Source organism: Pteronotus mesoamericanus, unplaced genomic scaffold (genome assembly GCF_021234165.1).
Source record: "Pteronotus mesoamericanus isolate MK-2021 breed Mesoamerican mustached bat unplaced genomic scaffold, CSHL_Meso_final contig_74, whole genome shotgun sequence".
Classification (NCBI taxonomy): Eukaryota; Metazoa; Chordata; class Mammalia; order Chiroptera; family Mormoopidae; genus Pteronotus; species Pteronotus mesoamericanus.
This window is the reverse complement of record NW_026555247.1, coordinates 5,288,418-5,316,272: the sequence shown is the minus strand read 5'-3', so window position 1 is coordinate 5,316,272 and position 27,855 is coordinate 5,288,418. Positions and strand designations below refer to the sequence as shown.

General features: G+C 39.4%; 1 protein-coding gene across 1 annotated transcript in view; it reads left to right on the top strand.

The window, feature by feature from the left end:
- Window positions 1–18,139: 18,139 nt before the first annotated feature.
- ABHD3 (abhydrolase domain containing 3, phospholipase) overlaps window positions 18,140–27,855 on the top strand; it is a 43,109-nt gene continuing 33,393 nt past the window's right edge. The window contains exons 1-3 of the mRNA XM_054583438.1: window positions 18,140–18,382; window positions 18,931–19,094; window positions 20,203–20,385. Of these exons, the coding sequence (XP_054439413.1) occupies window positions 18,236–18,382; window positions 18,931–19,094; window positions 20,203–20,385 (494 nt within the window). The 5' untranslated portion in view covers window positions 18,140–18,235. The remainder of the gene's footprint in view (window positions 18,383–18,930; window positions 19,095–20,202; window positions 20,386–27,855) is intronic.

Below are 27,855 nucleotides of genomic sequence, written 5' to 3'. Positions count from 1 at the left end.
GCCTGCAAAGTTTCTTTTGACAAATCGCTGACAATCATGGGAACTCCCTCATAGGTAACTGACTGATTTTCTCTTGCTGCTTTTAAGATTCTCTCTTTATCTTTAACCTTTTACATTTTAATTATGATGTGCTTTGGAGTGGGCCTTTTTGCATCTATCTTGTTTGTGACTCTCTGTGCTTCCTGGACTTTCATGTCTACTTCCTTCACCAAGTTAGGGAAGTTTTCTTTTATTATTTTTCCAAATAGATTTCAATTTCTTGCTCTTTCTCTTCTCCTTCTGGCACCCCTATGATATTAATGTTGGAATGCTTGAAGTTGTCACAGAGTCTGCTTAGACTATCCTCTTCTTTGGAATCCATTTTCTTCTTGTTCTGATTAATTGTTTTTTTTTTTTGCCTCCTTATGTTCTAAACCATTGATCTGATTATCAGCTTCATTCATTCTACTGTCATTTCTCTGTAAATTGTTCTTCATTTCAATTAATGTATCCTTCATTTCTGACTGGGTCTTTTTTATGGTGCTGAGGTCCTCACTAAGTTCCTTGGGCATCCTTACAGTGAGTGTTTTGAACTCTGCATCTGCTGGATTACTTATGTCCATTTTTTTTTTGTTCTTTTTTTGGAGTTTTGATCTGTTTTTTCATTTGGGCCATGTTTCTTTGTTCCTAAAATAATTTAAGAAGCTGTGAAGCTTGAGCCAAGACCAGCTATTCACATGGAAAAGCTACTGTTAATAGTTGTAAGTTGGGTGGGATGTAGCCTCGGGGATCTCGGCGGGGGTGGGGGGGTGCAAATAGTGTTAGCCAGGTTGATGGAGTCTCAGATATGGCACCCTTTTGCCAGTTCTGTGGCTCTGCCAACCTTTCTGTCTAGGAGAGAGCTATCCCCCAACTCTCACCTTGATGCCAGATACTTCAGTTTTCATGTATGCCACTGGTGCCTTTCAAGCTGCTACCCCACTGCTGGATCTCAGAGGGAGTAAGTCTTAGAAGGTGAGTCCATATGTTGGTCCTTTAAGAGGAACTGCTTGGGACTCCAGAATTTTCTTCCACTGACCCAATCCCTGCTGGTTTTTGCAGTCTGAAGTTATGCAGACTTATCTTCCTGGCATTGGAACGCTGGGCTGGGGGGGCCTGGTGTGGGGCTGGGCTCCTCACTCCTGAGATATTCCTCCCAAATTTCTATCCACCAAACCTGGATGTGGGACAAGTCAGTTCTGCCTCTCTGCCCTATCTACCAGTCCGGATGGATGTGGTTCCTCTAATTCCATAGTTATCAGACTTCCATTCAGCTTGATTTCTGCCTGTTCTGAATGATGATTTTTCTAGAATTTAGTTGTAATTTTGATGTGGTTATGCAAAGAGCCATATTTACCTATACCACCCTTGACTGGAATTCCTGAATGGCATTTCTTTTCTCAAATTAATCAAACTGTAATGGGGCACTGAGCTAGAAGTCCCCCAAAGTGGAGAAAACACCCAAAGTTATCACTTTAGGGGATGGGGTAAGTGGAGCAGAACCATTGAGAGTTACTTTGCATATCTGAAGAACTTGGTGAGTTTCATAATGTTAAATAGTTGTACCTGCCCTTAAAGCCAGGGAGGTGGATGCATCTCTAACCCATGATGTGATGAGGGGCCTGAGATATCTGTGTGAGAGCAGGAAGGTGATTAGCTCTTCGTCACTATGTCATGGGACCAGGCCTGCCTGGACAAACAATGACAGCCAAGAAAGGCAAAAGAAACCAGACTACTGGCAGGTGTAACCCAGTGTGGGAGGAGTCGGAAATGGGGTTACAGAGGAAGATCCACATTGGATTTTAAACCCAGGCTTGGCCGCCATGCTGAGGCTTAACCATACAGCTTGGGAGCAGAGAGGTGGCTCCCTTGACCATGCAGCTTAGAAAGGAACAGAAAAGCAGGATGTAGCAGCCATGCAGGGTTCTTGACTATGCAGCTTGGGAAGGAGAATCCTTTTGACCATGTAGTGGAGAAGGGAGTCTTTTCTTTTTTGGGGTGGGTGTGGCTACCAGGTGAAGGGAAGGAAATGGGGAAAAGTTGGGACATCTGTAATAGCATAATCAATAAAAATATTTTAAAAATAAAAAAAGAAATCAATTACTTCTTTTGCATGAAGTGAAAGAGATCTGAAGAGATTTCATCAGGATCTGGATGTTTTAAAGCCATTATAATAATGATTTCAGAAGTGCTTTAACGCATTTATTAGTTTTGTTCTTACTCAGAGCCAGGTCACAGATTTTGAACAATAAATCTGAATGTCAATTAAAAAAATATGCATTCAAATCTCTTGAAATTGAATTAAATTGCTAACACATCAGGTATACTTGCCCTACCAAAAATAATTTGTATTTCTTTTTGTAAAATTTTATTTTTAAATCATGTTTATTCTATTATAGTTGTCTCAGTTTTTCCCCCTTTGCCCTCCTCCACCCATCCCATCCCGCCCCGCCCCCCACAGTCAATTCCCACTCTCTTGTCCATGTCCGTGGGTCATTCATACATGTTCTTTGTTTAGTCTGAGTGTCTTTTCCGCTTGGTTTGAAAGGATGCAAGAGGATTCCCCCATCCCCCGCTCACCATGATAATGCAGTTTTGGATTAAGGGCAGGAGCCTAGCTAGCCGAACACAGATGACTGAAGAAGCCAGAATACAGATGGAAATCTGCTCAGCTAAGCTACAGACTTCGATTTCTTTTCCTGAGAGACTGTGCCTCTGACTGGCCTGGTTTGGGAAGGAGGGGCTGCAGGACTATGTGTTTGTGGGTGTGTTTTTCCATTTCTAAATAGAGGGATTTAATGGCAGAGTTATGCCATTATTCTAAACCTGCATAACTTTTGAATAAATAGTTCCTTAGCTTTTCATAAGACTCTGGCATTGGGAGTGATGGTTCTTATCAGCAACAGGCAATAGAACCCAGAGCAACAGAACCGAGTAGTTCTGTTACAGAACCACTCCGTACTAGCCTTAAATTAATCGCTTTCAGTACTCATTGCAGTGGTGTCTTTCAGGAGGTCAGCATGCAGCATCTTTGCATTTTCACATATAATTGCCTTCAAAATATGATCACCAGATAACTGCTTTTAGTTGTCCAAATCAACAACAATTTTTTTCTACCTCTTCATTTGCCTGTAATCATTGTTTCATGAGCACTTTCACACCTTTAGTAATATTAGCACTCTTGATTGACTTGGTTGACTCTTTAAGTTTTAAATTATGCTAATCATCAATTTCACCATGCCATACTTGGTAGCCAGATCAGACACATGAACACCTCTATCATACTTTGCAATTATTTTGTTTAACTTCTATCATTGTTCTCACAATTTACCTTTTCATTTTGCTGCTGTCACTAACCTTCTTAGGATCCATGGTAACATACTCTATATATTTAATAATAATAACCAGCAACAAAAGCAAAAAAAAACCACAAAAATGTTCACAGCACAATTTCCACAGATGTTAACAACGTGAGGTTTAGTGGCAACTGGCCCTTAACTTGCACATTCTCTCCTTTGTTTGTTGCCTGCACTCAGTGACTGATCATACAGGTATCAGCATGAAAGGTTGTTGGGTCAAAAAAACAATGTTTTCTTCAACAACCAATACATTTTTTGCCATGAACAACTTGGTTAAGGACTGAATTGTTCAAAATGGCATGAAACTAGAAATCAACCTCAGAAAAAAACCCTCAAAAACATTCAGATATATGAGGCTAAATAGCATGTTATTAAATAATTAACAAGTCATCAAGAAGACTAAGGAAGAAATTAAAAATTACCTGAAAACAAATGAAAATGAACATACAATAACCCCAAACCTATGTGAAACAGCAAAAGCAGTCCTAAGAGAGAAGTTCATAGGATTACAGACCTACCTCAAGAAGATAGAAAAATATCAAATAAAAAATCTAACCCTACACCTAAAAGAACTAGAAAAACAATTAAAACAAACAAACAAACAAAAAAACCCAAAGCCCAGAGTGAGTAGTAGGAAGGAAATAAAATCAGAGCATAAGTAAATAATTCAAAAGATCAATGAATCCAGGAGCTGGTTCTTTGAAAAGATTAACAAAATTGATGAAACTTTAACCAGACCCATCAAGGAAAAAAAAAGAGAGGACGCCAATTAATAAAATCAGAAATGAAAGAGAAGTAGCAACTGATACCACATAAATACAAAGGACTGTAAGAAAATACTATGAACAACTATTTGTCAGAAATTGGACATATCGGGTGAAAATGTATAAATATCTAGAAACATATTGTCTTCCAAAACTGAATCAGGAAGAGACAGAAAACCTGAATAGATCAATAACACCTAATGAAAGTGACACAGTAATCAGAAAACTTCCAGCAAACAAAAGTCCTGGACCAGATGGTTTGACAGGTTAATTTTACCAATCATTCAAAGAAAAACTAGCACCCATCCTTCTCAAACTGTTCTTAAAAATTGAGGAAGAGGAAAGGCTTCCAAGCTCTTTTTATGAGTCCAGTATTATCCTAATTCCAAAACCAGGTAAAGACACAAAGAAGAAAAGCTATAGACCAATAGCCCTGATAAACATAGATACTAAAACCCTCAAATATATTAGCAAAAGATAATACAGCATAATCAAGTGGGATTTGTCCTGGGGATGCAAGGTTGGTACAATATTTTTCAAATCAATAAATGTGATACATCATAAACAAATTGAAAGATAAAAATTACATGATCATATCAATAGATGCAGAAAAAGCATTTGATAAAGTCTAGCACCTATTTATTATAAAAACTGTCAGCAAAGTGAGAATAGGTGGATCATACCTCAACATAATAAAGGCCAAATACAAAAATCCTACAGCCAACATCATACTCAATGGGCAAAAAACTATCAGTGTTTCCCTTAAAATCAGGAAGAAGGGAGGGATGTCCACTTTCACCACTCTTATTCATAGTACAGGAAGTCCTAGCCATAGAGATCAGAGAAGAAGAAGAAATAAAAAGCATCCAAATTTTAAAAAGTGAAAGTAAAACTCATTATTTGTAAAAGGCATGATGTGGTCCATAGAAAATGCTGTCAGCTCCACCAAAAAAATCACTAGACCTAATAAATTAAATCAGCAAAGTAACTGGATACAAAAATCGGTATTCAGATATCAATGGTATTTTTATCACCAATAATGAACTATCAGAAAGAGAAACTACAAAAACAATCCTATTTACTATTGCAACAACAACAACAACAAAATGAAGTACCTCAGAATAAATTTAACTAAGGAGGTAAAAGACCTGTACTTGGAAAACTATAGGACACTGAAGAAAGATATTGAGGAAGACACAGATAGGTGTAAGAATATACTGTGTTCATGGATTGGAAAAATTAACATCATTAAAATGTCCATACTACCCAAAGCAATCTATAGATTCAATGCAATTCCTATTAAAATACCAATGGCATATTTCATAGATCTAGAACAAATATACCCAAAATTTATATGGACTCTCCAAAAAAGACACCTAATAGCCTTAGCTATCTTGAGAAAGAAGAACAAAGTGGGAGGGATCACAATATCTGATATCAAATTATACTATAAGATCACTGTGGTCAAAACAGTCTGGTACTGGCATAAGAGCAGACACATAGATCAATGGAACAGAATAGAGAGCCCAGAAGTAAACCTACTCCTTTATGACTAATTAATATTTGATAAAGAAGGCAAGAGCATACAATGGATTAGACAGTCTCTTCAAGAAATGGTGTTGGGAGAACTGGACTATACTTATAATAAAATGAAATTAGATCACCAACTTACACCATCCACAAGAATAAACTCAAAATGGATTTAAAAAAAACAACATATAAGTCACTATACCATAAAAATCCTGAGACCCCACCCCATCCAACTTTTGGACCCATCCAAGATGTTTCCAGTGGCTTTTCCATGGGAATGGCTTGTCTTCGCTCATGTTTCAGACATTCCTAAAATCTCTCATACAAGCAGCATCTGACCTCAATATGCCCATGACTCATATCTCTTGCTGAGTGACCCCAGGTCTAGCACTAGCAGGAGCCATTCTTGATTTATAGCTTGGCCTCTCCTGAACACCTCTAAATGCAGCACGAGTAAGAGCCATCTGCAGATCACTTTGTAACTCATGCCAGGTGGCCCTGGACAGAACACAGATGGTGGCTGACCTTGGTCTGTACCTCCCAGGAGGGCCCAGAGCTAGTGCATCTGGTGGACAAATTCAGACCTCTTCAAAGTAAGTCCACAAGTGACACACTCCAGGGTCAGGCTCTACGGGCACCAGAGCACCCCTGAAGTAAGTCCTATTCCATGGGGTTAGCACCAGTACAGCTGATTCTCCAAGGTGGTTGCAGCCAGTCCTTGTAGCCAATCAGCCTGAGGGTATATCCCTTTCATTGACAATGCCAACAGCAATCAAGGCTAAATTACAACAGGAGTGTGTGCACAGCCCACATGGGGGAGGGTTCACCTGGAGTGCACAGCTTGGGTGAATGTGGAGGCTGTGCCTCCTACTCTGTATAGGTCACCTATTACATTAGGCTGTTCTACCAAGACTGAGAGACATAGAGTTCTACCAAATACTTACAAATATAGGGAGACTGCCAAAATAAGGGACAAAGAAACTGTCCCAAATGAAAGAAGGGAATAAAACTCCAGAAAAAGAACTAAACAAAATGAAGGCAGGTGATCTACTAGGTGCAGAGTACAAAACTCTGGTTATTAGGATATTCAATGAATTTAGGGGAAAAATAGACAAACTTAGAACTTCAACAGTGTAAAAAGGACATGGGAACCAATCAGAAATGAAGGATGCACTAACTGTAATGAAGAATAATTAACAGGGAATCAATGGTAGAGGAAATGAAGCTGAGAGTCAAAACAGTGACTTGTAATATAGGCAGCAAAAAACACCGAATCAAAGCGGCAAAATGAAAATAGAATCCAAAAAAAATTAGGATAGTGTAAGGAGCCTCTGGGACAACTTCAGGCATGTCAACAGTCACATCATAGGAGTGCTGAACAGAAAAGAGAGAGAGCAAGAAATTGAAAACCTATGTGAGTCCTGGCTGGTGTGGCTTAGTTGGTTGGAGCATTGTCCTGTAACCAAAAGGTTGAGGGTTTGATCCCTGGTCAGGGCATATCCCTAGGATGCAGGTTAAATCCCTGGTCCTGGCGTGTACTGGAATCAACCAATAGATGCTTCTCTCTCACATCAACTTTTCCATCTCTCCCTTTCTGTCTCCCTTCCTCTTTCTCTAAAAGAAATGAAAAGTTGTCCTCAGGTGAGGATAAAATTTAACTTAATTTCACCTCCTTGGTTAAGTTTATTCCTAGGTACTTTATTTTTCTTGTTGCAATAGCAAATGGGACTTCTTTCCTGATTTCTGATTCTGATATTTCATTGCTGGTATAAAAAAATGCCTTAAATTTCTGAATATTGACTTTGTATCCCACTGTTTCTCAAAATTCATTTATTAGGTTAAGTAGTTTTTGGTGGAATCTATGGAGTTTTCTATGTACACTATCATGTCATCTGCAAACAATGATAGCTTTATTTCCTCCTTTCCAATTTGGATGTATTTCACAGACATAGAACAAACATTCAAAAAATTTATATGGAACCATAAATGACCCCAAATAGCTGCAGCAATTTTAAGAAAGGAGAACAAAGTAGGAGGGATCACAATACCTGACATCGAACTATATTACAAGGTCACAGTACTCAAAATAGTCTGGTACTGACATAAGAAGAGACACATAGATCAATGGAACAAAATAGAACACCCAGAAATAAACCCAAGTCTCTATGGTTAATTACTATTTGACAAAGTGGGCAGAAGCATAAAATAGAGTAAAAATAGCCTCTTTGACAAATGGCATTGGGAGAGCTGGACAGCTACATGCAAAAAATTGTAATTCGACCACCACAAACATACACAAAAATAAACTCAAGATGGATAAAAGACTTAAATATAAGTTGTGACACCATAAAAGTTCTAGAGGAGGACATAGGCAGGAAACTCTCAGATATGCCATGCAGTAATATTTTCACCAATAGGTCCTATAGACAGGGGACATAAAAGAAAGAATAAACAAAGGGGACTTCATCAAAATAAGAAGCTTCTGCACAGCTAAAGAAAACATCAGCAAAATGAAAAGGGAACCAGCTGTATGGGAAAATATATTTGCCAATGATACCTCAGACAGATGTTTGATCTCCAAAATCTGTAAACAGCTTGCACAACTCCACTCCAGGAAGACAAACAATCCAATTAAAAAATGGGCAAAGGACCTGAACAGACACTTTTCCAAGGAGGACATAAACAGGGCCCAGAGATATGAAAGGATGCTCATCATCACTAACCATCAGAGAAATGCAAATTAAAACCACAATGAGATACCCCTTCATACTGGTCAGAATGGCCATCATAAACAAATCAACAAAAAACAGGTGCAGGCAAGGTTGTGGAGAAAAGGGAACGCTAGTACACTGTTGGTGGGAATGCAGACTGGTGCAGCCACTGTGGAAAACGGTGTGGAATTTCCTCAAAAAGCTATAATGGAACTGCCTTTTGATCCAGTGATTCCCCTGCTGGGACTATACCCTAAGAATCCCAAAATGCCAATTCAAAAGAACCTATGCACCCCAATGTTCATTGTAGCACAATTTACAATAGCCAAGTGCTAGAAGCAACCTAAGTGCCCATCAGTAAATGAGTGGATCAGAAAAGTATGGTACACTTACACAATGGAATACTACACAGCAGAAAGAAAGAAAGAAAGAAAGAAAGAAAGAAAGAAAGAAAGAAAGAAAGAAAGAAAGAAAGAAAGAAAGAGCTACTACCCTTAGTGACAGCATGGATGGAACTGGAGAGCATTATGCTAAGTGAGATAAGAAAGAAAGAAAGAAGAAAGAAAGAAAGAAAGAAAGAAAGAAAGAAAGAAAGAAAGAAAGAAAGAAAGAAAGAAAGAAAGAAAGAAAGAAAGAAAGGAAGGAAGGAAGGAAGGAAGGAAGGAGAAAGAGAGAGAGAGAGAGAGAGAGAGAAAGAAAGAAAGAGAGAGAGAGAAAGAAAGAAAGAGCTACTACCCTTAGTGACAGCATGGATGGAACTGGAGAGCATTATGCTAAGTGAGATAGATGAAAGAAGAAAAGAAAGAAAGAAAGAAAGAAAGAAAGAAAGAAAGAAAGAAAGAAAGGAGAAAGAGAGAAAGAGAGAGAGAGAGAGAAAGAAAGAAAGAAAGAGCTACTACCCTTAGTGACAGCATGGATGGAACTGGAGAGCATTATGCTAAGTGAGATAAGAAAGAAGGAAGGAAAGAAAGAAAGAAAGAAAGAAAGAAAGAAAGAAAGAAAGAAAGAAAGAAAGAAAGAAAGAAAGAAAGAAAGAAAGAAAGAGAGAGAAAGAAAGAAAGAGAGAGAGAAAGAAAGAAAAGAAAGAAAGAAAGAAAAGAGAGAGAGAGAGAAAGAAAGAAAGAAAGAAAGAAAGAAAGAAAGAAAGAAAGAAAGAAAGAAAGAAAGAAAGAGCTACTACCCTTAGTGACAGCATGGATGGAACTGGAGAGCATTATGCTAAGTGAGATAAGCCGGGGGTAAAAGACAAATACCGTATGATCTCTCCTGTAAGTGGAATCTAATAAACAAAAATGGACACACAAGGAAAATATTACCAGCAACATTGAAAGAGAAAAGAAACCAACAATGGCATGAGGGAAGGAGGGAGGGGTGTAACAGGGAAGAGGAAGGGGAAGGGTCACATCAAGGAACACATGTAAAGGACCCATGAACAAAGCCAAAGTGGGGAAGGATTGAGGGAGGGAGGTGGGGGTGAGTGGGGCAGAGGAAAGTGGTGATGGGAAAATGAAGACAAATGCATTTGAACAATGAAAAAATAAGTAATTTAATTTATAAAAAAGAAAACCTATTTGAAAAATGACAGAAAGTTCCCCTAACCTGGTAAAGGAAATAGACATACAAGTCCAGGAAGTGCAGACAATCCCAATGATCCCAAAGAGGCCCACACCAAGACACATAATAATTAAAATGGCAAATATTAAAGACAAAGAGAGAGTCTTAAAAGCAACAAGAGAAAAGCAGTTAGATACTTACAAGGAAGTTCTCATAGGATTCTAGGCTGATGTTTCAACAGAAACATTGCTAGCCAGAAGGGATTGGCAAGAAATATTCAAAGTGATGAAAAGCAAGGACCTACAACTAAATTTCTCTGCTCAGAAAAGCTAACATTTTGAACTGAATATCATATAAAAGCTTCCCAGACAATAAAAAGCTAAAAGAGTTCATCACCACCAAACCAGTATTATGTGAAATGTTAAAGGGTCTTCTTTAAGAAGGAAAAAAAAAGGATAAAGAATATGAACCATAAATGGCAATAAATACATATCCAACAACTAACTATTAAAAAATGAATAAAAAAGCAGAACAGGAACAGACTCATAGATGCAGAAAATTGTTTTTTAAAGATTTTATTTAACCAAACAGGGGTAGATCTTCCATCTATTTAAGCCAGCTCCTCTCTGGCTTTGGGAGCTCACTTTTCCTTTCCACTGAATGCTTAGCTGAAATACCAACAATGTCTCAAAGGACAGAGTGGAGCAGACCAATGCATATAAGAGCGGACTGGCACAGAGAAGAGAAGACCAGAGCACAGCCGAGCAGACCAGCACAGCACAAGGCAGACCTGTATGGAGTAGAGCAGAGCAGACCAGATAGGCCATCGAGCAGTACAGCAAGTTTCCTTCTTCATTGCATCGAAAGAAAGAAAGAAAGAAAGAAAGAAAGAAAGAAAGAAAGAAAGAAAGAAAGAAAGAAAGAAAGAAAGAAAGAAAGAAAGAAAGAAAGAAAGAAAGAAAGAAAGAAAGAAAGAAAGAAAGAAAGAAAGAAAGAAAGAAAGAAAGAAAGAAAGAAAGAAAGAAAGAAAGAAAGAAAGAAAGAAAGAAAGAAAGAAAGAAAGAAAGAAAGAAAGAAAGAAAGAAAGAAAGAAAGAAGGAAAGAAGGAAAGAAGGAAAGAAGGAAAGAAGGAAAGAAGGAAAGAAAGAAAGAAAGAAAAGAGAGAGAGAGAGACAGAGAGAGAGAAAAGAAAAGAAAAGAAAAAGAAAGATTTTATTTATTTATTTTTAGGGAGAGGCAAAGGGAGTGACAAAGAGATGGGGAGAAACATCAGTGTGAGAGATAAACACTGATCAGTTGTCTCTTGTATATGCCCTGACAGGGACCAAACCTGCAACTTCTCATTTTGTGAGATGATACCCAACCAGCTGAGTCTCACCGATCAGAATGATACGGAAAACATTTTAATGATTGTTGTGTGAGAAGGTGGTTGGAGGGATGGGTGGAAAAGGTGAAGGAATTAAGAAGTAAAAATTGGTATTTACAGAACAGTCATGAAGATATAATGTTCAGCATAGGGAACATAGTCAATAATATTCTAATAACTATGTATTTCATACCCAGTTTCAGATGGGTATGAAATTTTTGGGGGTGATCACTTAGTAAGTTGTATGTCTGATCACTGGGGTGTACATGTGAAACTAATAAATATTGGATGTCAACTGTAATTGAAAAATTAAAAATTTTGAAAAATAGAGGAAAACTCAATTTCTTGAAGCTGTAGAACTCATGCAGCTTTGTGTCTTAAAGGCCAGCAGAAGAAAGAGTCTCTGACTTCTTCTATGTCTGACCTCTGTGTCATCTTTTAAAGGGCTCATGTAACTAGGTCACACCTATCCAGGACAATCTCTTTTTTTATTAACTCAAAGTCAACTCATTAAGAGCCTTAATTACATCTGCAAAATAACTTCACCTTTGCCAATAATATAACAATCACAAGAATGATATGCTTTCATATTCTCATGTCCCACCTGCATTCAGGGGAGGGGATTATATAAGAGTTTGTTTATCAAGAGAAGGACATCTTAGAATTGTGCCTACCATAGGTTGAGATCTTTCCTGCTATAAGTATGAAAGCACATTGCTTTCACCTGTGTTTGCGTCTCATTCCACTCCTACCTCAAGAACCATATCCCATCAGTCACACAAGTGTGTATACAGGTAAGTTTGGAGGTACACAACTAAGAACATACTATTTTCTTTTCCATTTTTTTTTAATTTTATGGGTTGCTGTGCTTAAGAACTGATTTTTGTCACATCCTTGAAGTGTTTCTCGTGACCACTGCACACTTTTCTGCAATGGGTACATTTACTTGTAAATAAGCTATTTGGGAATTAACAACACAGGGTGTTTTCACGAATGTCAAGGTGGCCAAAAATATTTCTCTTTTCAACTACACATGATCAGAAAGCTGCACCTTTCTGCATGAAAGGGTATTATATTGAAGTTCTATTAAGGTAATTTTGATCTCGACCACGTCAGTTGTAATGCATATGATAGTTTCTTTCTTTTTCTTTCTTTTTCTGTCTGTATGTCATTCTATCTTACACAAAGTATGACTTTGACTTTTCCCTGGGGAATGAGGAAGAAGCAGCACCAACTTTATGTTGGGTTATAGCCTGTTAATTAATCCTCTCCACAGGAAGGTATTCCCAGATGACTCCAGTTACCTTGGAGGAAGCAGGCTAATTTATCTCTCCATTATGGATACTACTTGTCTGCCATACCCCAAATCTAAAAAACACAAATTAACTGTGAGAAAAGCTTTAAGCAGATTTTTGTTCAAGACTCCAGTGATAAGTCTAAAGAGTACAAATTCGAAATGAGTACTGGGAACCACAGACTCATCTACCCCCACAGACCATTTCTTATGCCTTCAAGGAGTTCAACTTGCTTCTTCCCTAGGTTTTTATGTGGGGGTCCCATATGCACAGTCCTTTCTTTTTAAAAAATTTTTTAAAATATATATTTTATTGATTATGCTATTACAACTGTCCCATTTTTTCTCCCCTTTATTCTCCTCCACCATGAACCACCCCCTCCTACCAGCATTTCCCCCACCTTTAGTTCATGTCCATGGGTCATGCATATAAGTTCTTTGGCTTCTCCATTTTCTATACTATTCTTAACCTCCTACTGTCTATTTTGTATCTACTATTTATGCTTCTTATTACCTGTAACTTTTCCCCCATTCTTCCCTCCCCCTCTCCTCTGATCTCCATTTCTGTGATTTTGTTCCTGTTCTAGTTGTTTGCTTAGTTTTGTTTTGTTTTGTTTAGGTTCAGTTGTTGATAGTTGTGAATTTGTTGTCATTTTACTGTTCATAGGTTCTGATCTTCATCTTTTTCTTAGATAAGTCCCCTTAACATTTCGTATAAGGACCTGTTGATGATGAACTCCTTTCACTTGACCTTATCAGGGAAGCACTTTATCTGCGTTTCCATTCTAAATGATAGCTTTACTGGATAGAATAATTTTGGATATAGGTCCTTGCCTTTCATGACTTTGAATACTTCTTGCCAGCCCCTTATTGCCTATACGGTTTCTTTTGAGAAATCAGCTTATAGTTTTATTGGAAGTCCTTTGTAGGTAGCTATCTCCTTTTCTCTTGCTGCTTTTAAGATTCTTTCCTTATCTTTAATCTTGGGTAATGTAATCATGATGTGCCTTGGTGTGTGCTTCCTTGGGTCCAACTTCTTTGGGACTCTCTGAGCTTCCTGGACTTCCTGGCAGTCTGTTTCCTTGGCCAGACTGGGGAAGTTCTCCTTCATTATTTTTTCAAGTAAGTTTTCAATTTCTTGCTCTTCCTCTTCTTCTTCTGGCACCCCTGTGATTCAGATGTTGGAATGTTTAAAGTTGTCCCAGTGGTTCCTAAGCCTCTCCTCATTTTTTCTAATTCTTGTTTCTTCATTCTGTTCTGGTTAATTGGTTATCTCTTCCTTCTGTGACTCCCTATTGATGTGACTCCCTATTTCTTTCCCTTTACTGTTGGTTCCCTATAAGTTTTTCTTTATTTCACTTTGCCTAGCCTTCACTTTTTCCTCCATTTTGCAACCATAGTCAGCCAATTCTGTGAGCATTCTGATTACCAGTGTTTTGAACTGTGCATCTGATAGGTTGGCTATCTATTCATTGCTTAGTTCTATTTCTGGAGCTTTGATCTATCTGTTCATTCATTTGGACCATAGTTCTCTGTCTCAGCATGCCTGTTACATTGGAAGGGGCGGAGCCTTACGTATTTGCCAAGGCGGGGCAACCCTGGTTGCTGTGTTGTGACGCTGTATGTGGGGGAGGGGTCTGAGAGGGAGTAATTCCGTGTGCTTGGCTCTCTACTGGCTTTCAGTCACTTCCTCCACTACCGACAAGGAAATTGGGCCCTTCTGGTGCTGATTCCCAGGTGGGTGGGCTTGTGTACATTCTACAACCCTGTGGGTCTCTCCAACAGACTCTCCTGTGAGGCTGGGAGTTTCACTCGCTGCTGCAACCCCCAATGGGTTTTTATCTCTAGAAGCTTGGAGGCTTTCTTTTTCCGCACGGGAAACCGGGATTGGGTGGTCTGTCTTGCTCCCAAGCTGTTCCTCACACTTTAGCTGTACGCAAAAGTGGGACCGCCCAGTTCACTATCCACAGCCTTGCCACTCTGTCTCTCCTCCCCAGCTTCCCATCTCCACCGCTCCTACTGATCTGGATGAATGTTTCTTCTTTAGTTCCTTGGTTGTTGGACTTCCATACAGTTTGATTTTCGGGCAGTTCTGATTATTTTTTTGTTTTTAAATTTGTTGTCCTTCTGGCTGTGCAAGGAAGCAGAGTGTATCTACCTATGTCTCCATTTTGACCAGAAGTCCATAGAGTCCACATTCCTCCTTTCCAACATGACTTTTCACTTGTTACTTGAGCTCTTCCTTATTTTACTCTGGCTTCAGTTCTCAGGGTACAGTGCTCCTCCAAAGAAATCAATCAGTAAGAAATCAGATTGTTAGTGCTAAGGTTGGGCTCTGTTAGTGTTAGGAATTGCTAGTGCTAAAAATAGAGCTACAACTAGTGCAATGATAAGTATTAGAACTGAGGAGATTGGGGTCACAGTGTTTTATTAATAAATAACTTGGTGACATCTGCAATTTTTATAACAGCCCATATAGAACTATAATATTTTTCTTAATTGAATATACACTAAAAAGTTTTTGTTTCATTAAGTCTATGACATGATTTTTCAGTTCTGGCATTCTCTGCAAGTACAACATAACCCATTCTGTCCTCTGCTTGATTTCTGTTCGTAATTTCCCATAGAACTGAGGAGGTTAAAAATGTGGATGTTTCCCATTAGAGGTAGAATTTTGCTTTACCCAATAATTTTTAAAAAACAACAGAAACCTTGCTAATTAAGAGATTTACTTTCTCCTCAAAATCTTTAGGGAGTCCACATAAAAGAGTTACACTCTGAACTCATCTTTAGTTTAGTGTAAATACAGATGGCCAGGTATAGAGACAACTGTTTACCTACATAGCTAGCTAGCTATCTGGGTTAGTATATATAAATATATTACCTAGATCTGTCAGCTGAGAGAGCTTAAAGACAATGACACCCCTGTACCAATGACCACATCCAGTGCCCAAATCTTGGTTTCCAAATACCATTACTCAATAAAAGGAACCAGGGCATATTACACGAATTTTGTGAAGACATGTTCCTATTAAAAATTTTTTTTCCTTATACCGTAGAATGTTTTGGCCTTTCTTATTTTTAGCTACAAAACTTTTCATGTGATTTACTTCTTTACAATTAGTTTTGTAATTAAAAAAAACAAACAAACAACTTTTTGGCTGTTTAAAGCCCTGGCTAGTGTGGCTTGGTTGGTTGGAGTGTCATCCCATAAACCAAAAGGTTGTGGGCTTGATTCCTGGTCAGAGCACATGCCTAGGTTACAGGTTCAGTTCCAGTCTGGGAGAGTATGAGAAGCAGGAAATCAATGTTTCTCTCCCTCCCTTCCCTTCTCTCTAAAGCCAATAGGCCTGTCCTTGGATGAGGACTTAAAAAATAACCTTTTTACTGTTTAAAAAGTAATAAATGTTCTTTGTGACTATTTTAAAAAGTGATATATAAAGTAAAAAAAAAAAAAAAAAAAAACCTCTCAATGAGTTTCTTAATTTTGAATATTGATTGAAAGACCTGAGGATCCAAGATGGAAGTGGAGTAGTTGAAAAGTACACTAACCTCCCATGACCAAACTGGAATTACAACTAAATTATAGGAATATCATCCTAAATAACTAACTAAACACTAGTTGGAGAGAAGCCTGATAACCAAGGACTTATGGGAGAAACCACATCACCACATTAAGACTGCCACTTCAGTTGTGGGTCTGAGGGCTCCATTTTCTGCTGGTTATCAAGCAGAGGCCACCACTAGTTATCTACTATGTGGCCCTGTCCATGGGCAATTCATATGGCTGTTTGCTTTCTCAAGGTGGGCAGGAGAGCTTTTAGCTCTAGTATGCTAAGCTAGAGTCATATAACATAATGTAATACAGGGGTGGTGACATCCCATTACTTTTTTGATACTCTGTTGGTTAGAACTAAGTCACAGGTCCTCTCTGTACTCAAGGGTAAGGAATTACACAAAGGCATGGACACCCTGGAAGGGATCATCGGGAGGTCATATTACAGGGAACTCTTATTTCTTCATCTAAAATGCAAGTAACAATTATTGTCTTAAGGAAGATTTTGAATGTTCTTCTAACAGGAAAAAAATTGGATATCTTGCATGTCAACCATTTATTTCATAGACAAGGAAATGAGGTTCCAAAAGAGTAAATGACTTGCCTAAGTTTGGTGGATGTGGTGTTTACTTCCCAGTCAGCAAGTTTTCTATACACTGTGATGCCTATGAAGAATCTTAGTTTATTTTATGATATTATCACTTTAAACTAAAGAAAAATGAAATATACATGTATTTGGGTGGGCAGGGTGGAAGACAGGTGCAGGTGTTACAAAGAATGCTGCATAAATTGTCATGCATGGCAACCACCATGTACATTCGTGTTTTCTGGGTGTGATTGGGTACAAGAGCGAGTGAGTGAAACAATTACAGTACTTATATTCAGGGGAATGCTAGCACATACATTGTATTTCGTTTAATCATCCCAATAACTCTAAAAAATAGAAGTTATTATTTTATGTATTAAAAAACAGGCTCAGTGAGGATAACTGAATTATTCTGGCTACTGGCAACCATCAAGTTGCAATGGCCAAATCAAGACCAAATAAATTGCTCCCTTCTGGTCCTCCATTTCCCATCACTAATTTATGTCATTAATTTACAGTCCTGTGAAATTTTTCATAGTCTACACAGCCCTTACTTTTTTCCTTCTGCATGTTTAAGTCTTGCCACTCTTGGTATCTCTGGGGTTGTGCGAGGAGCTCATAATAACAGATTGTTAAATCTTTTAAACCTTTTAGATGCCTAGGAGAACCTACTTCATAAATAGTTTCTTGTCCCCGCATTGGGTAACTGAATTTCTGTTGGTCTTCAAGTTTAAAACGTTAATGAACTACAAATACGCTATAAAAGTTTTTTTAATCCCACTTCATATTCATGATCTTTTCCTTTATTTTCAGGAACTACTCATTTAGGGCATACTAAAGAATTCATAGAGAGATTTAAAGTCAAGTGTGAATGTCTTCATTGTTGAATGTTTATAGAATGTTTTTCTTTTGATAGTCTTGGGGAACAACACCATTTCCTGGGGATGTAGGATTTTTTCACTACGTAGTAAGTGCATTATCCTAACATGTCCTTGGCATTAACTCCGCAAATCTTTGAATCCAACTCACACTTCTCGGGCACCTTCAACTGCTACTATACCGGAAGGATCCATCGAGATCCACCACCTTTCGGAATCATCCAAGGTCACTGAAGCAGGTGTGCCGCCAGGCTCATTTGCTTCTCCGAAGTCTTCTTCCCACTCCAGTAGTTCACCGAGGCTGACCGTGGCCTGGCCGGGAGACCCCCGTTAGCCCTTCGGTTGGCGGGGCTTGGAATCGCTCCTCTCGGAGGTTGCTAAGCGGCTGGCGGTGGGGGTGGTTCTGGGGAAGCCCGGGCGGAGCCTGCGGCCCTGCGGGCAGGGCTACGCCTCCTGGGGCAGCTCAGAAGGGTTGGCGGAAGCTGCGCTTTGCCCGGCAGGAGACGCTCGGCTCCAGGTTCCGCGGCGTCGCAGCGCTCGCTCGCCACTCTCTCCCGCCGGCTGGCCTCCCGCCGCAGGACCAGTGCCTGGGGCTCCCGAGGCCGTGCAGCGCTTAGCCATGGACCTGCGGATGCTCTCCCGGGAGTTATGCCTCTACTTGGAGCACCAAGTCCGGGTGGGATTCTTCGGCTCGGGAGTGGGCTTATCCCTGATCCTGGGCTTCAGCGTTGCTTATGCCTGCTACTACCTGAGCAGCATTGCCAAGGTGAGCCGAGGGGTGGCGCGGATGCCGAGGCACAGGGCCACGGGCGGCTTTGCCGAGAGCTACAGCATCGGGTGTAGCCTAAGGCTTGTGGCTGGCAGGAGCGAGTGGCTGGGGCCATCCTAGGGGCGAGCATGCTGCTCCTTAATGTTGTCCTTTCCCGGGCACCACATGAACGTCCTTGGAGCGTGTGCGGGAAAGCCGGCCAGCCCCTACCCGCCTGCTGTGGTCCCGCCCGGGTCCTCCGACTGCAGCCCAGACCTTCTGACATCTGCGCTGGCGGCGCTGCCCTGTCGCTGTTATCTTCCCTGGCAAAGCTGTTCGGCAATGCTGTAGCACTTTTTAGAATGACTTTTTCAACTCTCGCCTTTCCCTGGAAGGGGTTCTATAACCACTCTTTAAGTCCGTTGTGACTGTGAATTATTTGCGCCAGGCTTCCAGTAATCTGGTGGACCGCACGCGAGAGACAAGTCTGTGGTCGGTTGTGGATTACGGTTGGCAGAAACTTTGTTCTGTTTTAGATCCCCTACTGAGACTGACTTTCCCCACAGAAGCCCCAGTTAGTGACGGGTGGTGAGAGTTTCAGCCGCTTCCTCCAGGACCACTGCCCCGTGGTGACGGAGACGTACTACCCGACAGTCTGGTGCTGGGAGAGTCGAGGGCAGACACTGCTGAGACCTTTCATCACTTCCAAACCCCTGGTGCAGTACAGGAAGTAAGTAAATTTACATTTTCAATCGTGTCTTCAAAAATCAGTTATTTATTTTTATTTTTATTTTTGCATACTGCCCGTTCTTGGTTAATAGAACCTCTGGTTTAGTAAGTATATAGAAAAAGGAGAAATGAAAATGGAAAGTATGGCCCCCACGCACACTCAGCTGCAGGAAAATGTTCAGGTAGTCCCTTTCACTTTTTCTTTTTCTTCCTTCCTTTCTCTCTTTCTCTCTCTCTCCTTCTTTCCTTCTTTCCTTCTTTCTTTCTCTTTCTTTCTTTCGTGCCCCGATGTAAATGGTTTATTTCTGGGATGCAAGACGTGTTTGGAGTTTACTCTTTTCCAAACTCGTCATGCATCTGTCCCTGAGGACACAGATCCTTTGATGATGTGCACCAGTTCACTGATGCTGGGGTGAGGGTGGGAGTGAGAGGATTGCTTAATCTGGATTTTGTGCGATGAAGCCCTGCAGAAGAACTTCATATTGATAAACAAATGGTTTTGATGATAATGTCCTTGAGGTGTTGCATATATGATCCAGAATATATCAGTAACAAGAGACTTAAATGGTGCCTATTATTAATTTCCCTGAGTCATCTAGTGATTCTGGAGTTCCTTTTTTTTGCCTGGAACTTGTACTGTTTGTCTGTGAAAATTCTCTATGTTCACAGATACTATGTGAGAAGTACTTTAAAATTTTGTAATGGACTCTGTGGAGAGACTTTGTTATTGAGTAAAACAGCCAGAGCAGTGACCAGATCAGCATGTTACTTATCCATAATTCCCCATTGAAGTATTTGAGTGATCTCAGTCACATAGGGGTTAAATGGTAGGTATTTTAGAAAAATGAGGAAATGATTAAGATACATACTTGAAATACTTTGAAGTTCATTTTTATTTACTACCTTTTACTGGCACTGCTGGAAATATTTAATGGTACCAATTTCGTGACACTCTTGTAATGAAAGAAAGTTATGTGTGTGTGTGAGTGAGTGCTGGAAAAAAAGTTATTTTGAGATATCTAAATAATATCATATATTTATAGAATTAAGACACTAATATTAAGACACAACTTAAAACAATGAGCTTGCCTTTGAATTGTTTCTTTCAGTGAACTTATTAAAACTGCGGATGGAGGGCAGATTTCACTGGACTGGTTTGACAATGATAACAGTAAGAATTACATGGACACAGGCACCAGGCCTACTATCTTGCTGTTGCCCGGGCTCACTGGAACAAGCAAGGAATCGTATATCCTTCATATGATCCATCTTAGTGAAGAATTGGGATACAGGTATCAGTGAAAGATTTTTTTTTTCATTTTTCACTTAATTCTAAATGAAACACAAATATATCTTCGTGTTTGTTTCAGAAATACTTGCTATTTCTTGCATGAATTAAGCAACCCCCTGAATTATCATTTTCTTTGCTTTTTCTTTCTCCTCTTTTTTCAGGAAGATGCATAACTGAATAATTTCATGGGCGATAGCACTTAGCATAGTAAGCACCCAGCAGATTTTGATTGAATGAGTAAATGAAATTAGAATCACCCAGGATGTGACATAGGACCTAGGTCTGAGAAGCAGTAGATCACACTGAAGAGAGTGCTATGCAGAATAACAATTACAGACCCCTGAGAGGGTACACAGTGGCCCTCATGTCACACTCCATATTTGGGCCCTGGACCCACTTATCTTGTCTCATTAGCTCAGATCCCAAGTGTAAAAAATATTGAGAATCAGTTTGTAGGTGTCCTTATTTTTCCATCAGTGATCTGTGCTTCTTCTCTTCACCTGACTTTGCATGTGGTCAATTAATGATGCCACACCATTTTTGAGTAACTATTATTCAACTCAATCACCAGGTACAGTTGACTTAGCAACTTTAAGTTTTAAATTCAGCTCAATCTCAAAGTAGAGTCATTTCGAAAGATACTGCTTTTCTGTGCCTCAGTCTTTTTCAGATGATAGTAATTATTGTAATGGAACACTCTCAGTTGCATTTAGGGTTTTATCTTTTGCTGAACTTGAAAAACTTGTTTGTGTGGAAAACTGAGGCTGAGTTTATGGTAATAAAAATATTTTGGTATAAAGGAGGAAATGCCATAAGAGTTATTTCATTTTAACAAGGTAACTCTAATCTTTCACCGATAAAGCCTATTTTGTCCATGAAGTGGCAATCTCTCAGAAGCTTTGATATGGTGTTCCAAAATGATGGTTCCAATGAAATTTGCACTAAGCAATAGCACAAATTCATCATTATTTGATGTTTAAGCACCATCCAGTTAGATGTGAGACTTGATTCCAATTTTTGCTACAACTTACTCATGCTCAAAAAGTACAGATCATAAAGCCTTTTGTATCTACTTAAATTGCTGATTCTATACTTAGCCTGAGCTATCTCTTAAAACTTAAAAAGTACTTTTAAAAACAACATAGTTGCAACTCAGGGACTGAATCACATAAGCCCTGAAGTTGCCAGTATTCTTCTACCACTTATAAAAGTTGCCAAATTGTATCACCATGCTATCTTTACACTGTGCTTCAAAGCTGTTGGGAGGTTCTAGCTTCCCTAAGGGTTAATATCTCTTCTACTGATTTAGAAATTTTAATGAGAATATATGACATAAGGAAGGTTTTGTGCTAGATAATAGGAGGAAATACAAAGAGTTGTGAGAAGTCATCCTTGCCTCAAGGAGTCTATAAGAGAAGAAGGCTGGACCAGGTCACTGTCAGGGGCTTGAAGACACAGCTTATTTGGGTTCAGGGAACTCGAACACTGAATCAGACTGGGCTTGAAGGTAGCAATAGTTAATAAACTTTTCAATGGTCTTCCACTTATTTTTAACTGCAAGGAAGCTCTGAATCCAGGTTAAAGAGGGTGTTTTAGTTAGCTTTTGCTGTATAATAAACTATCTAAAATTTAGTGGCTGAAAACAGTAAGCATTCTGCTCACAATTCTATGGATCAGCAAGTTGGGCTAAGCTCAGCTGGATAGTTCGTCTGGTTTTGGCTGGAATCATCTGTGCATATGTGGTCAGCAGCCAGGGTGGCTCTGTGCTTGGGGACCTTCTGCAAGGATGGCGCATCTCAGCTCCACAGTCTTTCAACCACACCAAGCTCACCGTGAGCTTGTTCATTGGGTGGCAAAGGGTTCCAAGAGTGAAAAATGAAAGCCACAAGGCTCCTTGAGGCCCAAGCTGGGAACTCTCACAATGTTACTTCTACTACATTCTAGTAAAAGAAAGTCACATTCTAGTCAAAGCAAGTCAGTCCAGAGTCAGAGTAGGGAAAGAGGGAGAACCCCTTCCAAAAGAAAACCTGGAATTTTCTCCTGGAGGACAAGCCCCTTATAGTACAGGCTTCCCCCACTAGGCAAATGTTCTAGGAACACATCTGTACCAGTGTACCAGCTGGCATTGCTGTGAGAGGCTCTTTTGGGCTTCAGCGAATTTTTTTTGAAGGCTCTTTCAACATGCCCATTTCATGATGGGTGAGTTACAAGTGCACCTGCCTATACAGTGCTGAGTATGCAGCAGTTTTTGACCAAAAACGGCATGACCCCTGTGCCCCACCTTCCCTATTCACCCGATCTCACCCCGAGTGATGTTTTTTCCCCCATGGATGAGAAAAGTCCTCAAAGGGAAATGTTTTGTTGTTGTGGAAGAGGTGAAACAAACAAACAAAAAAATGGCAGAAGCACTAAAAAGCATCAAAATCAATGAGTTCAAAAACTGTTTTGAGCAGTGGAAAAAAAGTCTCGATAGGTGTATTGCACCAGAGGGAGAGTACTTTGAAGGTGACTGAAGTTTAAACATATAAGAATAAATACACATTTTTTATGAGTAAATTTTGTTTTTTGGGGGATCGCCTTGTAGACTTCACCTCTTGATAGGAAGAGTTACAAATATTTTTGCAATCTGTCAGAGACAGCCAGGTTAGTTGCAAAGATCACCCATGTAAAAAAATGGATCTGGAACTTTGGCACAAGGCTGGGTTGAGTCGTTAGAGGGCAAAACAGATCTAAGCCATTAATACTGTAACATGCGGTTTGGTAGGTAACACAGCTTATGGAAAGCTGGTAATATGGGGGACTATGCATAGGCCTTACAGCCAGGCCTGGATTCAAATGTGGGAAATGCTACTTACTTAGCGATCCTAGGCAATTAATTTTTAACTTTGCCAATCACAGTTTCTCACTAGAGAGAACTTAATGAATTAGAATGTATAAAATACTTGGTTTTGTGCCCAGAAGAAAGTGGGTCTTTAAAAATGTTTATGTTTTCCTTCCCAGATCTTCTATTTCCTGATCAAAGTAGAACATTTTTTTATAATTTAAAGAACAAGTAAAAGCAAACCTACCTCTTGAAAATATAAACATCTAGTTTCTTTGCAGGACTGCTTTGGGTATTATTATAATGTCTGTTATATAACAGAGTTTCATAGGAAGTATGAACACCCCGATATGATGGGGGTGCGCTTGCCTTCAGCCCTAGTTACCACCTTGTATAAAGGTTGAGTGTGTAGGGAGGGTCACAAATTCTGTCAGGTCACCAGGGAACTGTTGGTACATCACCGGTGACATAATGATTTATACATTAGAGAGAACTCAGCTGCTGGCATGTGGACAAATGAAACAGAACGGTTGCTGTTGTTGTTGTTGTTGTTGTTGTTTGTTGTTAAACAAATGTTGTTTTCCTGTACCTGAAACCTAACAAAGACAAAAACTTTTTTGTTAATGTCTACTAATACAAAATTAGTAATGGGTGGGATGGGAACTCAACTAAAGTTTAAGATAATTGTGAGCAAAGGCTTTACAAAGATGTTAAAGGTAAGTAAAGCTGAGTGGGGAAATACTTGGCTTGCCTGTGAGTTGTCCATTTTCATGGGCAGAGTGCAAGTATGTACTCCCTGGATACACTCGCCTTTGCAAGGAGAAGGAAATTGCTGAGACAGACAGCTCTAGCCATTCTTTCAAACTTTATCAGTCAGATAAACCCTCCATCTCCTGGAGAGCAAGAAAAGTAAGAGAGACCAGGAATCGAAGAATGTGTTTACAGAGAACCTCATAGAAGCCAGAAGAAAAACTGGGGAAAAAGTTGTTCCCTCTAATAAGTTAGACCCATTTGACTGATAAAGTAGTTAGAAAACTTACCCACTCATTCAAGATTCTTTTTTTTTTGTTAGGAAATCACTATTCAGTAACACAGCCTACTTGGTATTATTTTGTGTTATCTGGATAATATCCTGTTTCTTAAACCTTTTCCCAAACATCCTCTGAGTTAAATTCTAGCTCTACAACTAAAACGTGAAAAAAAGCAGTAACTCTGAGAATGTCCAAATCATCTTTTCTTTGACCTCTTTTATTGAGAGCCTTCATATATCATTTTATTCCACCCCCAAGTAATTTAAAAAGAGTGACCCATCCAGAATTATGTTATAATAAGTTCATTGAAATCTAGGTCAGTCATTAAGTATTTTGGTACTGTAAAGTACAGTATCAGAACCTATATTCCCAAAGAGCATAGAGTCTAGTTGAAGTGACAACGATTGTGCAGTAGTAGGGAAGAAATGTATCAGAGAGCACCAGGATTGGCTAGAAGTGACAGAAATTCAACACCCAAGAAAGAAAAAAACGGAGAATAGAGAACGCACCAACGTTCTCTAAGGATGCTTTACAGCAACTGTGCATACCACTCGCTGATACCACTTTGGCCTGTGTTTCTTAGCTTCAAGGGAAGCTTTAAAGTGAAGCCTTTATTTTGGGCAGGTATCTACCAAATTGAAATTGGACAATTCTGTTACTGAGGAAGAAGGGGAGGATAAATATTGGGAGATAACAGGCAGCCCTTAGCACTGAGTAGTCAAGAGTATTACAAATGCCAAGACTCTGGGATATCAGAAAAACCAACATTTTAGGGAGGGAAGGAATAAATCACTTGTTTCAGGTACAAGTGAAAGGACAAGGAGAACAAGGACAGATAAAGCAAAATTTGTCAAGGTTCAGTATAGCCATGACAAAGGAAGCCCAACTAATTGCTGGAAGTCAAATGAGCTCAGGAGACCAGGGCAGGAGTGTATTACCCACTTGATGACTTTTAAATATTACTTTACTCTCCAGTTTGGGGTTTGGGCCTGCGCACTTTTGATTTAAGGGAAGTAACACCAGTGGATACCAAGCTTTAAGTGACATTCAGCTGCATTTCCTGCAGCTTTAGAAGTTCACTGGCAGATCATCTGTAGACTCTTCTGACAGATGTGAAGGAGGAAGGAAGGGGAGGCTGAACTAAGAGATATGATGTGGTAAAACAGAAGGGTGTGTTCTGATGACTCCCCAATCTGAAAGTAGTGTCTTCAATACAAAGTCATTTTTAATTAACATTAGAATATTTTTATCTAAAAGTACTTTTATGATTTTTTTTTTGATAAATTAATTTGGTTTTTAAAATTTTGAGAATGAGTCAGTTAATGATTATTCATGAGACTGGCTAAATGAAATAATGCGGATTAGAAAGCATTGAATAAAGGTATTTCTGGAAAACATGATAGCAGATGTTGACAAGTCGTACTGTTCTCTAGTGACCTGACAATATCTATCTAATTGTTAGATGTTCTACTATAAAATGATACCTCAATTAACAAACTTCCAGGGACAAAGCTCTTTTTATCAGAGCTGGCATGCACTCAAAGAGCACTGTGTGTTCAGAGCACCCATCTTCTTTGGAAAAAGAGACTTTAATGTCACTAGCTTAGATATCACAGGGGAGCATAGTGAGGTGGTTAAATGGATTCTTGAGTCAGAGCTGCCTGGACTCAGATCTCAGCTTTGTCACACATTACCTGTGTATCTATGGACAAATTATAGAATCTGTACCTCAGTTTTTTACCTGTAAAGATACCTATACTCGTAGAGTTTCAAAGATTATATGTATAGATATGAAGAGTGTTGACTAATACTTGGCCCATGAAGTAGGGGATAAAGGGATTGAGCAAAAAGGAAAAAGGGCTCATGGACATGGACATTGTGGAGTGGGGAGGGGGATTGTAAGGGGACTAAATGGTAATGGAAAAAAATAAATTTTGAGAAAAAAAAGTAGTGTAAGCCTTGAAATGTAAAGGAGTGAATCAAGCTATTGTCTGATTTAGAGAAGAGCCTTACTCTTTTAGTCTGGTCAGATGAAAATGAGGTAATTACTGGCGAGACATCATCCCAGGCAAGACATCATCCCTGGATGGCCCAGGGACAGCACTGTGCCTGGCAGGCTGTGGGTGGCACAGAGAGAAGGAAGGTAATGCCTTGCTAAGGTGGATTGGCCACTAGAATCTATATCCTAGAATACACACAATTCTCTGACTCAGTTTGGGGCAATAAAGTTTCCAGCAGTGACCTGTGACACTGGAATAATTCTTATTAGCTTGGAGCACTGTGAGCGTGAACACTTTTGATATTAAATAGTGTTTTCTGTAGGCTAATTCAAATAGGCCTTTAGTTGACAGAATCTACAAAAATACCAGAGATACAGCTAGAATTCAAATGAGTAAGATAAGATATGAGAATATCAGAAAGCAACTAAGTTAATGTTAGGGAAAATGGGAGATTTAATAGGAAAAATGTTAGAGATAATGGGGGCGGGGGGAGATTCCAAAATAAATGCTTTAAGAGATCATTGAAAGGATCACTGATGATAGTTGTGTAAGGATTTCAGCTTCCTCACATTAATGTTAACTTTGACTCTTTTTTTTCCCCCTTATGGTCACCGGTTTTGAAATGTGCTTACAAAATACACTGAATTAATTAAATATTAACTTGTTTGATCTTGTTATAAAAATTCACTTAGAGCTTATGAGTAGCAAGAGATAACCACAATTGCCATTTTGGTTTATTATAATTAAATTTAGGTCTGGTGAGTGTCTGCCACATGATAGGCCCCATACTAGCTGCTGTACATAGATTATCTTATTTAATATGTACCCAATTCCAAGATATATATTATTATCCCCATTTTATCAGCCAAAACCAGAATGACAGTATTAATAATTTTTTTAAAAGATTTTATCTATTTACTTTTAGAGAGAGGGGGAGGGAGGGAGAGGAATATCAATGTGTGGTTGCCTTTCACACACCCCCAACTGGGAACCTGGCCCAGAACCCAGGCATGTGCCCTGACTGGGTATCTAGCCGGCGACCTTTTGGTTCACAGGCTGGTGCTCAATCCACTGAGTCACACAAACCAGGGCGTGTGTGTGTGTGTGTGTGTGTGTGTGTGTGGTGAAAAGGAGAAAAACTATTTATTCAAAAGTGATACATGTTTAGAATAATGGCAGAATGTCGCCACTAAAAAATCTCAAAGTCTCTTAAAATACCCACAAACATACACTGTCTTGCCTTCCCCACCTTGCCCAGTCAGGCCAGTCAGGGGTATGGTATCTCAGGGAAAGAAATAGAAGTCCATGTCTCGGCTAGACTCCCAGTTCCTCCCAGTAATCTGTACTTGGCTGGGCAGGCCTCCTGAGGTTCTCAGCCCTATCAGCTGTGTTGCCTCAATCTCCAGTGGCACCTCCTCATGGCCCACCGACAAGAGCCCATCGCCCCTTTTCTTCCCTCTTGGTCTCGCATTGTTCCCCATGTCCAATGTTAATAATTTTATCAAAATCAGACAGTGCATGATAGGGTTAAAATTCAACTGTATAACCTTGTTACGGATAAAGGTATGATTTCTGTTGGGCTCTTTGAAATATTGATAATCCTTGAAAACTCTTCTTTA